A 13529-nucleotide genomic window follows, 5' to 3' on the forward strand; every position below is an offset into this window, starting at 1 on the left:
ACTGGGCACTGAGTGCAAGTCAGTGTCTTAAGGTTCTTATCTGCTGCTGTTGGTCCCTCCCTCTGAGGAGAGCTAAACAATGGCTATATATATATATATATATAGCATACCTTTGTAAAACATTAGCACACCCTTTACTTGAATTGGTCTGTTTCTGGGAAATGAAGTGAAAGTTAGGTTACTGATTTGCAGCCTTTATTATTATTATGGTTAGCTATTATCATAAGGAGGAGCAAAGAGCAGCGTCGGTTAATCAGTGTCATAAGGTTCTTATCTGCTGCTGTTGGTCCCTCCCTCTGAGGAGAGCTAACCAATGGCTACAAATCAGTAATCCTACTTTCACTTTCTATTTCCCAGAAACAGACAATTTAGCAGTTAGCTCTTATCATAAGGAGGGACAAACAGCAGCAGATGAAAGTCTGAAGCCACTTGAGAATGGTTGTCCTTTCAAAAACCAAGCAGTGACAAGAAAGGCCCTAAACAGTTATCTGAGAATCAAAAAAGTGACTAAACAGCAAGAGATAATTTTTTATTATACCAGCTCATTTATGATTATATATATACACACAGGTCTTATATTGTGCGGAAAGCTTTGTGTCATGTGTCAGACAACTGTATCTAGATTAAGTTCAAACCAATGAATTATATATTGCAATTTTACATAAATACACACATATCTTGATATAGTTTGAGTGTTAACTTATTTCAAACAGAGTGAGTCCCTCAAGAAGTTAACAGTGTAAACTCAACTATCACTGATCCTAATTATTATGACATGAACTGTTTCACTTGCATGTCAGCTGAATCATTTAATTATTAAATGAATTTCATATTTCCAAAAGCCACTTTTCTTGGACATGTTTCACTTAGTAGAATATTCATCTTTAAACTCTTTAAACTTTAATTTAGATACAGTTGTCTGACACATGATAAAAGAAAGCTTTCTGCACAATATAAAACTTATATCTATCTATCTATCCATCTATTTATCTATGTGTATATATATATATATATATATATATATATATATATACATACATACATACAGTACTGTGCAAAAGTCTTAGGCACCTGTAAAAAAAATGTTGTACAGCTAATATGCTTTCAAAAATAATGAAATGAAAGGTTATAAATATCTAAAAAATAATATAAAGAGCAGTAAATAGTTAAAAACTAAATATAATCAATGTTTGGTGTGACCACCCTTTGCCATTAAAACTACATCAATTCTCTTAGGTACACTATCCTGCAGTTTTATAAGAAAATCAGCTGGTAGGTTGTTCCAAGCATTTTGGAGAACTTTCCACAGTTCTTCTGCAGACTCTTGGCTGTTTCGCTTGCTTCTGGCTCTCCAGGTAATCCCAGAGACCCTTGATCAAGTTTTTATCTGAAAAGTAGTCTATTACTTAAAATATTACTTTAACAAAATACAAAACTGTATCTCAGTAGATCAGCAGTTTCTGAAATACTCAAACCAGCCCGTCTGGCACCAACAACCATGCCACGTTCAAAGTCACTTAAATCACATTTCTTCCCCATTCTGATGCTTGGTTTGAACTTCAGCAGATTGTCTTGACCATGTCTACATGCCTAAATGCATTTAGTTGCTGCCATGTGATTGGCTGATTAGATATTTGCGTTAACGGGTGCAGTTTGCAGTTGAACAAGTGGACCTAATGCAGTGGCCGGTGAGTGTATAGTACCAGTCAAAAGTTTGGACACACCTGCTTAAACCAGTTTTTTCATGATTAAAAATGCTTTAAACTGTATAAAATTGTCTATAAACACTTAATATTTCATTTTATGATATCTACACTTATATAAGCAGATAATCGTAAGTAAATTGCATTCAAAAGTTTAATTTTTAAATGAAAATGGAAAGCTTGTAAGATCATTTGGGGGGAGGGCATTGTTTTGTTATTTAAATATCTTGGTACGTACTGGGGTTCATGATGACGTCTATCTTAACAGGTGTTCCAGGACCTGTGAAAAATTCTACATTTAAATAAAAATAAAGACCACCTGCCATATTTCAAAATGCATGGGATTTATTCCTACATCACTTTCACCCTTCTATCCTCAACTGGAAATATATGATACTGCATGTGTGAAAATTTCATTTTTTATTTTTTACCAAAGTAGCCTCAGTCAGAGATGCGATCATTTAAAGGAAGCCAGACCCCACGCTTTTGACCCGCCGGCAATATTCCCACTCTTCTTCACCTGCAGGACGTCCCATAGGGGGAATACGTCAAGGGGTGGGTGGGGGGGGCAGGCAGTCTGTGGGCTCATTCAACACCCCCCCCCCCTTCATCTTCCAGTCTTTAACTGTGCAAATAGGCATCCACAGTAGCAGACTCTCCTCACTGCTGTAAGCTCACTCAAGTTCTACATAGTTTTTAGCTTTTAGTTCAAAGGATAATAATCACAATGTCTGCACATGTAGCTTTTCGTTTTTTAAAAACGGCCATGGGGACAGTGTCCTGGCTTTAGGGCTCATGTTGGAGGGGAATGTGCAGGACTGGGAGGTGTGTGGTGCTGACAGCCCTTTGATCCTGGAGAGGAGAGACGAAGAGAGAAGACTCTGTCTCTGTTCCCGAGAGTTGTGCAGGTGGACTAAACAGAGAGAGAAGCAGAAACGCTTCCTGTGACACGTTTCTGTCTGGCCTCTCCCGCGCTTTATTATTTAAAGGCAGAGAATTCCCCAGGATTGCGTCTCCTGCGTTTGCGTCTCCTGTTTTTCTCTTTTTGGGCAAAGCTTGGTTCCTCGTCAGGCCATTAGCCTCAGTCTGTCTCAGCCAATCAGAGTCCAGCCTCTTGAATTTAGTAAAATCATGCGCCTCTCGTTTGCGCTGAGTGCCTCGCCCCTTAAAAAGTCTTTGAGCCGCTTCCCACTTTCCCACTTCCTGCTTCCTGTTTCCTGCTTCCTGCCCCTTTTTGAATTGGTGCCTCCAAATCTGTCAATCCCAAGACCCATAGCAAGTAAGGCAGGTGGTGAAGTGATCACCTGCGGCAGTAGTACGGCCAATCAGAACTCCTTCCCTTTCCCTGCCCTGTTTATCTACCACATCCCACCACTCTTGTGATCTTAGCTCAGGATCGCCATGGTAACATGGCATCAGCAACAAGTACATCAAAGAAGTGTTTTTTATTTTAATTTTTTTCCAATGCAACTTTATTTTGTATTGCACCTTTTTACACTGACACAAAGGCTCTTCCTTATTAACTTTGGTCATCCCCCCCCCCCCCCCCCCCCCCCCGGCAACGCCCCTGCCGCGGGAACTCTGCCGTTCACAGGTGGAGGTGGAACGCTGCAGTACTGTGTCCAACATGGGCAAACGGTCACATGGTCAAGAGTGCTCGCAGCCTGCTGGGTTCAAGATACTCAACGCTGTATTTATTTTATTTTTTAATCAGAAAGTGCACATCTTCCCTTGTTGAAAGGAGGCCCAGATACACTTCTGCCGATGAGACGTGCCTGTTGCTGTACGTCTGGACCACCGCGTTTGTTAAATCCGTGGTCATAGGGGCTGGGGCTGGGCCCTGGAAATGCCTTGGTCGTATGAACGTGCGTTTGTGCGGTTCTGACTCTGCTCCTGCTCCTTTTTAACGCACGGGATTGATTTGACGCCGCTCCCTCTCTCCTCCCGGAGCACAACTTAAGTTACGACTGCAGATCTGTACCTCAAACAGTATTTTTGTCCAACTCCCTCCGAAATGTCATAGAATATGCTGACTATTTGTATTAAAGGAATTCCTTACGGCAAAGCTTGAGGTTGTCTTTGTTTGGTCCGCTGGAGTTGGTGTCGAGTGCAGACAGGGTCGATGCCTGTATGAATGTGGCGAGTGTCTGAGGAGGTCAAAGGTCACAGGAATTTATAAAATAGGTCAGGCACAGGTTCTCTCTTGTGTAAACTATATTGCACTCCAGAAGTAGTAGATCTTGTAGATGCAACTACATATTCTTGAAACCTGTGATGATAATCTTACTGAAATAGGTGATAATATCACAGGGAAAAAGTCACACGGGACTATTTTAAGTTCTCAAAAATCTGGAATTGATTAGCTACAGTAAGTCAATGTCCTAACCTGCTGCTGTGTAGCTATAATAATAAGAATTGTTTTTTTGTTTTATAATGTTATCTGTTCCTGATCACTTGCTGTGTATCAAGAGGAGACAAAATTCCTGCAGATGAACAATTTGCAGAAAATTTTAAATGAAGCCTCTTTTCTCCAGGATTCAGAACAAAATTGCTCCGTTTCTGTATCTACATTTTGGTAAGTAGCATGTTTAGTTGGGAAAAGTAAAGTATTTGGAAATGCATACTTGCCTTGAATGTAACAGGAGAAACCTAAAAGTGTCCTCTGGGTTGTGCTATGATAACGAGTCCAGTCACAAGTATGAACATGTTCCCACTGCAAACTCAGTGGCGTTTAAAATAGCCTGCGGTGGTGTTCCGCCACCAGGGGGCGATAGAGTTATCATATTGTTTCTTACTATGTAAAAACCTTCTGTTGTAAATCTTTGGCTATGAACTATTTTTAAAGTTTGGCGTGGCACTACTAATAATCTATTCCCTTAAAGCGTAACTGTAATACAAAGTTTATTTCAAACATATAATGGCCATCTTAATTTTACATTTTCATTCAAGTTTTTATTGTCGGAAAGCTTTATTCTGTACCTAGATGCACACCTTTAGAAACTAACTTTTTTTGTGTGTGTGTGTGTGTGTGTGTTTGTAACAGTTGGCAGACAAAGTGAATTTCATGTTCTGGAATGCTGAAATGGATTCCAGGTAACCCTTATTGTGCTTTGCAGGTAGGTGCTGAGGTAGAAAGTAATGAATTTACTGGCTGTGTAAAAGCAATGCTGACCTTTCGTTTAACACTAAAGTATAGTTTGGCATTTAAAAAATTAGGTGTTAAATTTGGCCCACTTGTGTCCACATTATTGTGTGAATTAGAATATCAAAGTGAAATGAATTTGTGTTGCTATTATGTGTTGATTGAAGTGTATGGTGAATGTTCATATGTGTTATATACAAAGTTTAGTGAAGGGGGCAGGGCCTTACGTTACCCACGGGGTATCTGGGGAGAATGAGCTGAGGAGCAGTCAGTTGTGCTGTGGCTGTCATGAGTGAGTATTGGGTGCAGCTCTGTAGTAGGCTACTAGCTGTATTTGGGGAAGTATTTTTCAGTGTATTTATCCTGTCCTGTCGAGTCAGGGGGAAAAATAATAAACTATCTGAACCGCTGTAAATTTTGTAAATATTTTATCCCTCACTTAGGGACACTGCAAATATTGTTAATATATATTCTGTTTCTTGGATAATAAATACGGGGCACCAAACTGGCCATAAATGAAGAAAAGTTTTCAACTCAATTTTTTCTGGAATATTCTATCACTAAAGTGACAGTAAAAGTTTTGTCACCAGACCCATGCTAGGCCATTCCTGACTGCACTAGCTGTTGTGTGACATAATGTGTTGCCTTTTGATTAAAGTAGATCTGACAAATATATTTTTACAGAGCACAATTTATCATATCAAAGGACTACTGATGAAAGCCTTTGGGTGGCACATCTGATTAAGCCTCTGCTTTAGTGCTTCCTACAGCTCCTTCTACTTAGCCAGAAGTGCTTCCTACAGTTAGGATCACAGAAGCCCCTCTGTGCTACGGCCATATAGTAGCCAAAAATCCAAGGTAAATGCAACTTAAATGGATCAAATTCCAGCCCAGTTGGACAAGCAATAGCATGAGTAGGCCACTGAGCTTGTAGAGGTAGCTGGATAGCAAACAAGTATACAGGCATAGCAGGGCCCAATTCAGGGAAACAACAGTTTCGAAATGAATACATTTGAACACATTTATTGCATGTAAATGGGTGCCCCATTGACTTACATCATAACCTCATGAGGAAGGACTTCACTACGCTTCTAAAAACTGACGCAAGCTTCAAAATAAACTTTTAATCCAAAATGAACGACAGCCTTTAAAAAATCAGAACTTGTCCTTAAAGTTGGTGTTAGAATGGGCTTAAAGGGTGTTTTAATGAGACACCCCAATTTGTATGAATTTCTGCCCTATGTGCACAAACGTTACGTAAAGTCATAATCTCAGTGGAATAGAGACCAAAAAGTCAGAAAAGCGCTTAAGTCAAGCTAAGCGGATGTCGGAATTCCCCCCTCAATGCACATCTTAATATCTAAACTCCTTGATAAATAAATGAATCGTCAAATTCAGAGCCGTTGTGAAAAGGTTTTATTTTATTATAGGATAAAAAAATGGCATGCAAGGTCAAAATATGAATGAATTACATCTTACATCAGTCTGATGCAGACACCCTACTTGTTACAACCTAATAATGATGATGGAGCCTTAAAGTTACAGGAGTAAAATATGTCATAATTAAACTGTATAAAGTCACACTTAAATGAACGCGTACAAGCGACTGTATTAAAAAGTAATATGCTCACAATGAAATTACGATGTGCATGACCGCACGTATTCAGCTTTTGTTTCTTTCCTTTTTTCATTCAATATTGAATCAGAGAACCAACTTGTTATATTATTATGTAGTCCACTAGCTTTGGCAAGCAATTCAATTTATTTTCCTGTTCATTGAATGATTCTTTTTTTAACCACCTAGCTGATAGTTAACTGCTTATTCACCGCCTGCTAATGGAAGTTCTCCCAACTCAGCAATGTGCTTTATGCACCCTTTATGTATCATATGTTTTATGTAGATTCATACTTCTTGGTCTGAAGCCACAGCCATTTTTAAAATCTGGAACCTAAACTCATTTTATGTTCCTGATCTGTGAGTGGCTCTCCTTTAGTCACCTTGTTCACAATAACTGCTCCTTCAAGGACATTCTGTAACTCAGCCACACGCTTCTTGTATCCTGGTTTACACTCCTGCTTCTCAGCCTCAATTAGCAGCTCTATGTAACCTGGGGTGGACAGTGGGTCTGGCTGAAGTGCGATCTCCTGCAGACGATGTAGACTCCTGGACATTTTATCAGTCATTTCAAAAACGTCGAACTGAACTTCATCATATTCCTTCTCCAATTGTGTTACAATCTCTTCTGCAGTCTTCTTTTTTCCCTGTGCTACCTCATACTGTTTTTTCAGATTTTCATATGTTCTCGTCTCTTTTTTCATTTCTGTCACGATCCTGTATCTCATGTTGTGATGCACACTCCATATGCATTTGCCAGGACACACTGTACAGTAGGAATTCTTCAGTGCCGAACAACGAATCTTATCATCATCATTTCTGCGGGAACAGTTATCATGGCAGGTGTAGTTGCATTTAAGGCAGTTGTTTACATGGACTCCTACTGGTAACTCCACCTTCTTTGCCACTGCAGTATCAACCTCATATGTGAAATCCTTGTTTGCATTAATGGCACTCTGATGCTGGTGCAGTGCTGCTTTTGCTTCTTGTATTTCATTGAGTTTTGCGAGGCCCTTTTGGATCAGTGGCTGCACTCCTGCTACAGTGGCCTCCAGCTGTTTGCGCTCAGAGAGCACTTCTTTAGTCAGCAGCAGGCTCCGGGTCTCCATTGTGTTTAAACTGTTGAAGAATCCATTCATGCTTTTTTTTCCCAGGTTCCAGAACATCTGGTCAAAACTGTCATCTGATTGTTCATTTGAGGCATAAAGGGCAGAGTTGTTGAATTTGAAATGAAGAAGGGACCCATCTTCTTTTGTGGCACATGAGATATCAGCAGCTCTGATGGCTTCCAACACTGGGGGTTTCTGTCCATCAGCAAAGGTGATCATAGAAATGATGTTGGATGCTATATCCTTACCAAAGATTGAAAGAACAGCTTCAAAGATGTATTTCTGTGTAGGTGTAAGTTGAGCTAAAGCTGACTGCACTACAAAGCACACAGCATCAATGCTGGCAATGCCATCTTGTCGGGTGAAGAACTGTCTGATTTTCTCAGTGATCTCTTTGTCTTGTTTAATGCCTCTGGTGTCTCCAAACCCTGGGGTGTCTATGATGGTGAGAGAGTAAGGAACTTTAAAGCCCTCATTGTGGTGAATCTGATAGGCTGTGACCTCTGAAGTCTGACTCTCTGCTTGTGTCTTATTGGTCACTTCATCTATCAGTTTAAATCTCCATTCATCCTTCCACTCCACTCCCAGGATGTAGTTGATCATGCCATTGATGAGGGTAGTCTTGCCTGATCCAGTGGCACCAAGAAGCATGATTGTTTTATTACGCCTCCCTAATACTTGGCTTCCAAAGTCCTTTATGCAGACCTGATCATTTCCTGTTGACTTCAGGTTAAGTTTGTAAATTGCAGGATTACCAGTTGAGAGTGGAGTGAAGATGTTTTTATTGTTGATTTGATTTTTAATTTTGTTTGCTCCTTGGATCCTGTTAATAAGAAACATTATTAAATAGACTATAAACTTAAAATAAAAAATATTATCATACAGTATTAAAATAAAAAAAATATTATTGATGAACAAATTAAATGAAGGATAGCTATGCTGTATAATCTACATGATAGTCAAATATACATAAACCTTAATGAGATCTGTCTGTTTTCAGTCTTCAGTAATGAATAATCTATATAATACTGGTGGTCTGCCAAAGTTATTTTTACAGAGCCAATCTCCCCATGAACTCCATTAAATACAATGTAAAATATAAACATTTATAAGGTAGAATGAAAGCATTAGAACCAGGGACGTGGCAACATGGGTAGGTCTCAATACAATGTAACTAAACCTGTTAGGTATTAGAGTACTAAGCTAGAACAATAATATAATAGAACAATAATGTGTCATAATTGTCCGTTGAGGTGTAAATCACATTTGCAGTGAGTGTTCAATGTTCAATCCTAATACGGGACCAGTTAGTGCCACCGCATGTATAAAACCCTGGGCACAGCTCGGATTAGAACAGAAGAAGAGTATATACCACATTAAAAAGGACAGCGCTGCAAACAGAAGAATCTAATTGCGGAAACACATCCATGCAATAACATCAAACACACCTGTCATCGTTCTTAGGTTCCTCTAGATCCGTTTGGGATGAGCTTCCTGGAGGTCTTCTGGAATCTTTTGGAAAACAAACGTAATGTTTAAATGGTTTACTAAGCTCAGTGATTGTCAGAGAACAATGTGAACAGTATCAATTTGAAACAGACCATCATCACTGTTTACAAATATTGAAGGAGGGGTCCTTTGAAATATTTGTAAGCAGTGATAATGATATATCTGGTATTTGTAAATTGCTTAGAAATTCAAATTAACTGATTTTATAACATCATGAGTTGTAACCAACAAGACAAACAAAACGCTTATTTGAAGGGTAGCTGTATGTGCCTCTGCTTGCTGTTTTCCTCATGTTGATGTTTTTTGCTGCCTAGAGGGCTATGTCACAAAGCAAAGTCTTTACCAAAGTTACCTGGCTTCAGTAGGCCATGGACTACTTGGGAGTATGTATGAAGCAGGATTAATGGGTTGGCTAATTACTAATTAATTTAGGATTAACAGTGACCTCTGGCCAGCGTGAGTAAGCGTCACTGACCAGCAGAAACTGATTTTTCCCTTTTTCAGCAAAGTCTATATGAATTCGCTCCCAAGGCTGCTCTGGCCTTTTCCAAGGATGTACTGGAGCTTTGTTTGGCAAATTTCTGTTCTCCTTGCATTTTTTACAGCTATTCACCATTTCTTCAATTTCCTTATCTAGGTTTGGCCACCAAAATGGCTTCTAGATACTGCTTTTGTCTTGACAATGCCCAAATGTTCTTCATGTAAGTCTTTCAACAACTTGGGTCTCAGCGCCGTAGGTATGATTACACGTAAACCCCATAACACACAATCTGCTTCAACTGTGAGTTCCTCACGTCTGTTCCAATATGGTTTTAACACTTCATCTGTAACATGTTCAGGCCAACCATTCTCTGTGAAATGCCTAACTTTGGTAAGCACCCTGTCTTTGTCTGTTTCTTTCTCAATGTCTTTGGCTGATACAGGAATTGCTTCCAACCATGACACTATGAATTCTTGGTTGCTCTTTGGTGCTTCTTTCTCTAATGGTAACCTAAGTAGACCATGTGCATTTGCATATTCCAAGGAAGGCCTGTATACTATGTCATATTGATAGGCTGAGAGAAGTAATGCCCATCTCTGCAGGTGGGCAGCGGCTAAGGCTGGTACCCCTGTCTTTGGCCCTAGGATTTTTACAAGTAGCTAATGATCTGTAACCAATACAAATTTCCTTCCATACAGATAATCCCTGAATTTCTGTACCCCAAAAATGATGCCTTGTGCTTCCTTTTCAATTTGAAAGTACTTTATCTCAGTCTTGCTTAGTGTGCGTGATGGTAAATGGACTGCATTTATATAGCGCTTTTATCCAAAGCGCTTTACAATTGATGCCTCTCATTCACCCATTCACACACACACACACACACACACACACACACACTCACACGCCAATGGTGAAAGGCTGCCATGCAAGTACCAATCAGCTCGTTGGGAGCAGTTGGGGGTTAGGTGTCTTGCTCAGGGACACTTTGACACGCCCAGGGTGGGGGATCGAACCGGCAACCCTCCGACTGCCAGACAAACGCTCTTACCTCCTAGTGCTGACTGGCTCTTTAACCCTGTAGCACGTGGTCCCATGCTGGCTGGTTCCTTCGCTATGTAAAGGGTCTCTCCCTCTGCGGTTGTGCTTTCCGGGAATGGACATGGTCTGCCGGAGCTGTTGCCCTGGTTGGCTGTCTCCCTCGCTGGATGCTCCTCTCCAAGGCATGTGTTGAACGTTGTCTCTCTGGCGCCCAGAATTTCTTCTCTGTCATGTGTCTTCTCTGCGGTCCCGCGAGCACACGCCTTACCCTCGTGACTTCTCACACTGTCTGTCCTCAGCGGGGTTTGCTGGAACGTTCTCAAACTTGTAGTTGTGCACTCGAAATTATTCACAATGTCCATCACTTTTGCCCAATTTAACTGTTCTCCGTGTGCAGCACTTAACAGCTTAGTACGTAGCTCCTCACTACTAATGCCATAAACTAGCTGATCCCTTAATTGTTCTTCTAGCGTTAGGCCAAACTCGCACGAGGCTGCTAGCCCTGTTAGCGCGGCTACATATTCTGCTACAGACTCTCCACTTTGTTGCTTGCTTGCACGGAAACTATAACGTTCACTGACGACATTTTTCTTCGGTACATAAAAATCTCTCAATGCTTTCAAAATGTCTGCTAGTGGGGTTTCAGATGGCTTCTTCGGTGCTACCAAGTAGGTCAGTAACGAGACAGTCTTTGCACCTACCACGGATAGGAAAACGGCCCGTTGTTTCCCTTCTTCTATTCCACTGGCTTCTATAAAATGTGCAAAACGTTCTTCGTATGTGGTGAAGCTTTCGTCAGCCTCATTAAAGCACAAACCCAACTCACTGCTGAAAACCGCCATTGCTTGACCACGTTGCTATCGCTAGTTGCTGCTGGTACCTCTCGCTTCCCGTTCGTTCCTAAACGAATCCACACCTCGTCGCCAGTTGTTGTGTCCTATGCGGGCACAGGATCAAAAAAAGAGAAAAAGAAATAGGCTGAGACAGAATACTGAATGAATAACTAATGAGACTTATTTAACTTTACTTTCCGTTGTTATATGGCTCAGACTGGGACACGACAGTTTAAATCGGGAGCAAGATAGAAAGAGAGCATGTGTCCCGGGTGAGACTAGCTTCCCTTGTGGGGCGTCTGTACCCAACATGGCTTGCGGTCCGAAGATACCAGAACATGAACATGGAATTTGGCAAATCTCTACGTCTTTTGCATGGAATCTTGAGGTAGCTACGTAGTAATAATTTGTTTCCTATATGGTTTCTTGTTCATTTGTCAGACTTGTTAGCTTAGCTTCCGAATGGGGAAAGTTAAGGGAAACATAAGTAATGATATTGTGGCAATCCTGGCAAAGACCGGCTAGCTTGGCTTGGGGGGTTGTAAAAATGTGTTACTATAAGTGTTGTAAATAGCGAATTCCGGTAGCGTATAACTGTAAATAACCTGTGAAATTCTGTAGCTACTGTCAGCGCCGACTAAAATATCTGGCAGGAAAACCAGACAGCTACCAGAGCCGCCACAAAATATCTGGCAGGAGCTGCCAGAGCCAGGGCACCAGCCAAGGATCAGCCGCCAGAGCCAGAACAGCCGCCAAGGATCAGCCGCCACCCGACAGCGGCCACTGGCGGCCGCCATCTGCCACATAATGATTCAACCCCAACTTCCAGCCGGTCTGGCACCAACAACCATGCTACGTTCAATGTCACTTAAATAACCTTTCTTCCCCATATATATATATATATATATATAAACTATTCTAAGTCTACCCTGTACAATATGCAGTACTCTAAGTCTACCTCGGTGTAAACAGAACAACCTAGTCTCAGCCTCATCTATAATATTATTATAATAAGCCCTCCCAGTTTACAACATGGAAATGCCCGAGTGAACCTCATATTGTAGTTGATATACCTAACCTATGCATTAAAAACACGTTTTCTTTTTCAGCGAATCTCTCAATGTTGTGCTGTCAGAACAGTCACGTTTGCAGGTTAAGTAGGCTATTTAATGTCAATGTTAACACGTGAAACTCGTATTATGTAAGTTGATACATCTAGTGATTTATGCAAGAAAACAATTATTGTTTTCAGCGAATCTCTTAGTTATAACAAGATTGTGTAAGCTACGAAGTGTTGCTTTTAGGTGAAACGAATTTTTGGCGAATTTCTTAACACTCAGAGGCTCATGGAATATGCAGTGCAGTAGTTCTACTCCTGCCAATATTTTACATTGTGCTCTTACTAATAACACACATCTTAATACACAGCATCCATAGTTTTAAATTGTGCAGCCGCAAAATGAAAGACTGAATATGAATAAGGCTGAAGTAGGTTTTAGAGAACAGAAAATCATAATTTCTTTAAAATGAGAATGCGAAGGTAAACTGTATATTTATAGTTTTAAAAATATTAAATATTCATAGTCCAGATAATTAAGCTATAAGCTATGTTAGCACCGCAGTATTTTTCATATACAGATTTTTACTTTACAATTGTGACTTTATTTGTAACATTTTGGTAGTTATCTAATTCCATTCATTTTTAGCATGTAAATCTGAGTGGCAGTATAATAATTCTTAAAATAATTAATTCAGTCTTCTTGCCAAGCAACGTAAACTCATTGAAACTCGTAAACTCAAAGGTATAATTTGAAAGTATGAGGTCTTACCTATTTTTTTCCCCTTGGTGTGTGTTCTTCACTCACTGCGCACTGAGTGCATGTCAGTGTCTTAAGGTTCTTATCTGCTGCTGTTGGTCCCTCCCTCTGAGGAGAGCTAACCAATGGCTACAAATCAGTAATCGTACTTTGACTCTCTATTTCCCAGAAACAGACAATTTCGCAGTTAGCTCTTATCATAAGGAGGGACAAACAGCAGTAGATGAAAGTCTGAAGCCACTTGAGAATGGTTGTCCTTTCAAAGAACAAGCAGTGACAAGA

General features: G+C 40.4%; 1 protein-coding gene across 1 annotated transcript; it reads right to left on the reverse strand.

Annotated features, from left to right (window-relative positions):
- Nucleotides 1-6245: 6245 nt before the first annotated feature.
- Nucleotides 6246-13529, reverse strand: LOC118206359. The gene is made up of 4 exons (XM_035378973.1): nucleotides 13260-13529; nucleotides 10608-11534; nucleotides 9018-9081; nucleotides 6246-8392 (listed from the first exon to the last, which is right to left on the reverse strand). Exons 2-4 carry the CDS (start codon nucleotides 11437-11439, stop codon nucleotides 6781-6783), a joined length of 2508 nt encoding a protein of 835 aa, XP_035234864.1. The 5' UTR covers nucleotides 11440-11534; nucleotides 13260-13529; the 3' UTR covers nucleotides 6246-6780.

Source organism: Anguilla anguilla, chromosome 10, assembly GCF_013347855.1.
Source record: "Anguilla anguilla isolate fAngAng1 chromosome 10, fAngAng1.pri, whole genome shotgun sequence".
Taxonomy (NCBI): domain Eukaryota; kingdom Metazoa; phylum Chordata; class Actinopteri; order Anguilliformes; family Anguillidae; genus Anguilla; species Anguilla anguilla.

What these genes read in the sequence shown, in the direction of transcription:
- LOC118206359 (XM_035378973.1), bottom strand. Translation starts at nt 11,439, where the DNA reads ATGGCGGTTTTCAGCAGTGAGTTGGGTTTGTGCTTTAATGAGGCTGAC. An exon ending in GAGCCAGTCAGCACTAGGAG is followed by an intron (nt 9,082 to 10,607) that starts GTAAGAGCGTTT and finishes GTTTTCCAAAAG; the next exon opens with ATTCCAGAAGACCTCCAGGA. An exon ending in GAACCTAAGAACGATGACAG is followed by an intron (nt 8,393 to 9,017) that starts GTGTGTTTGATG and finishes TCTTATTAACAG; the next exon opens with GATCCAAGGAGCAAACAAAA.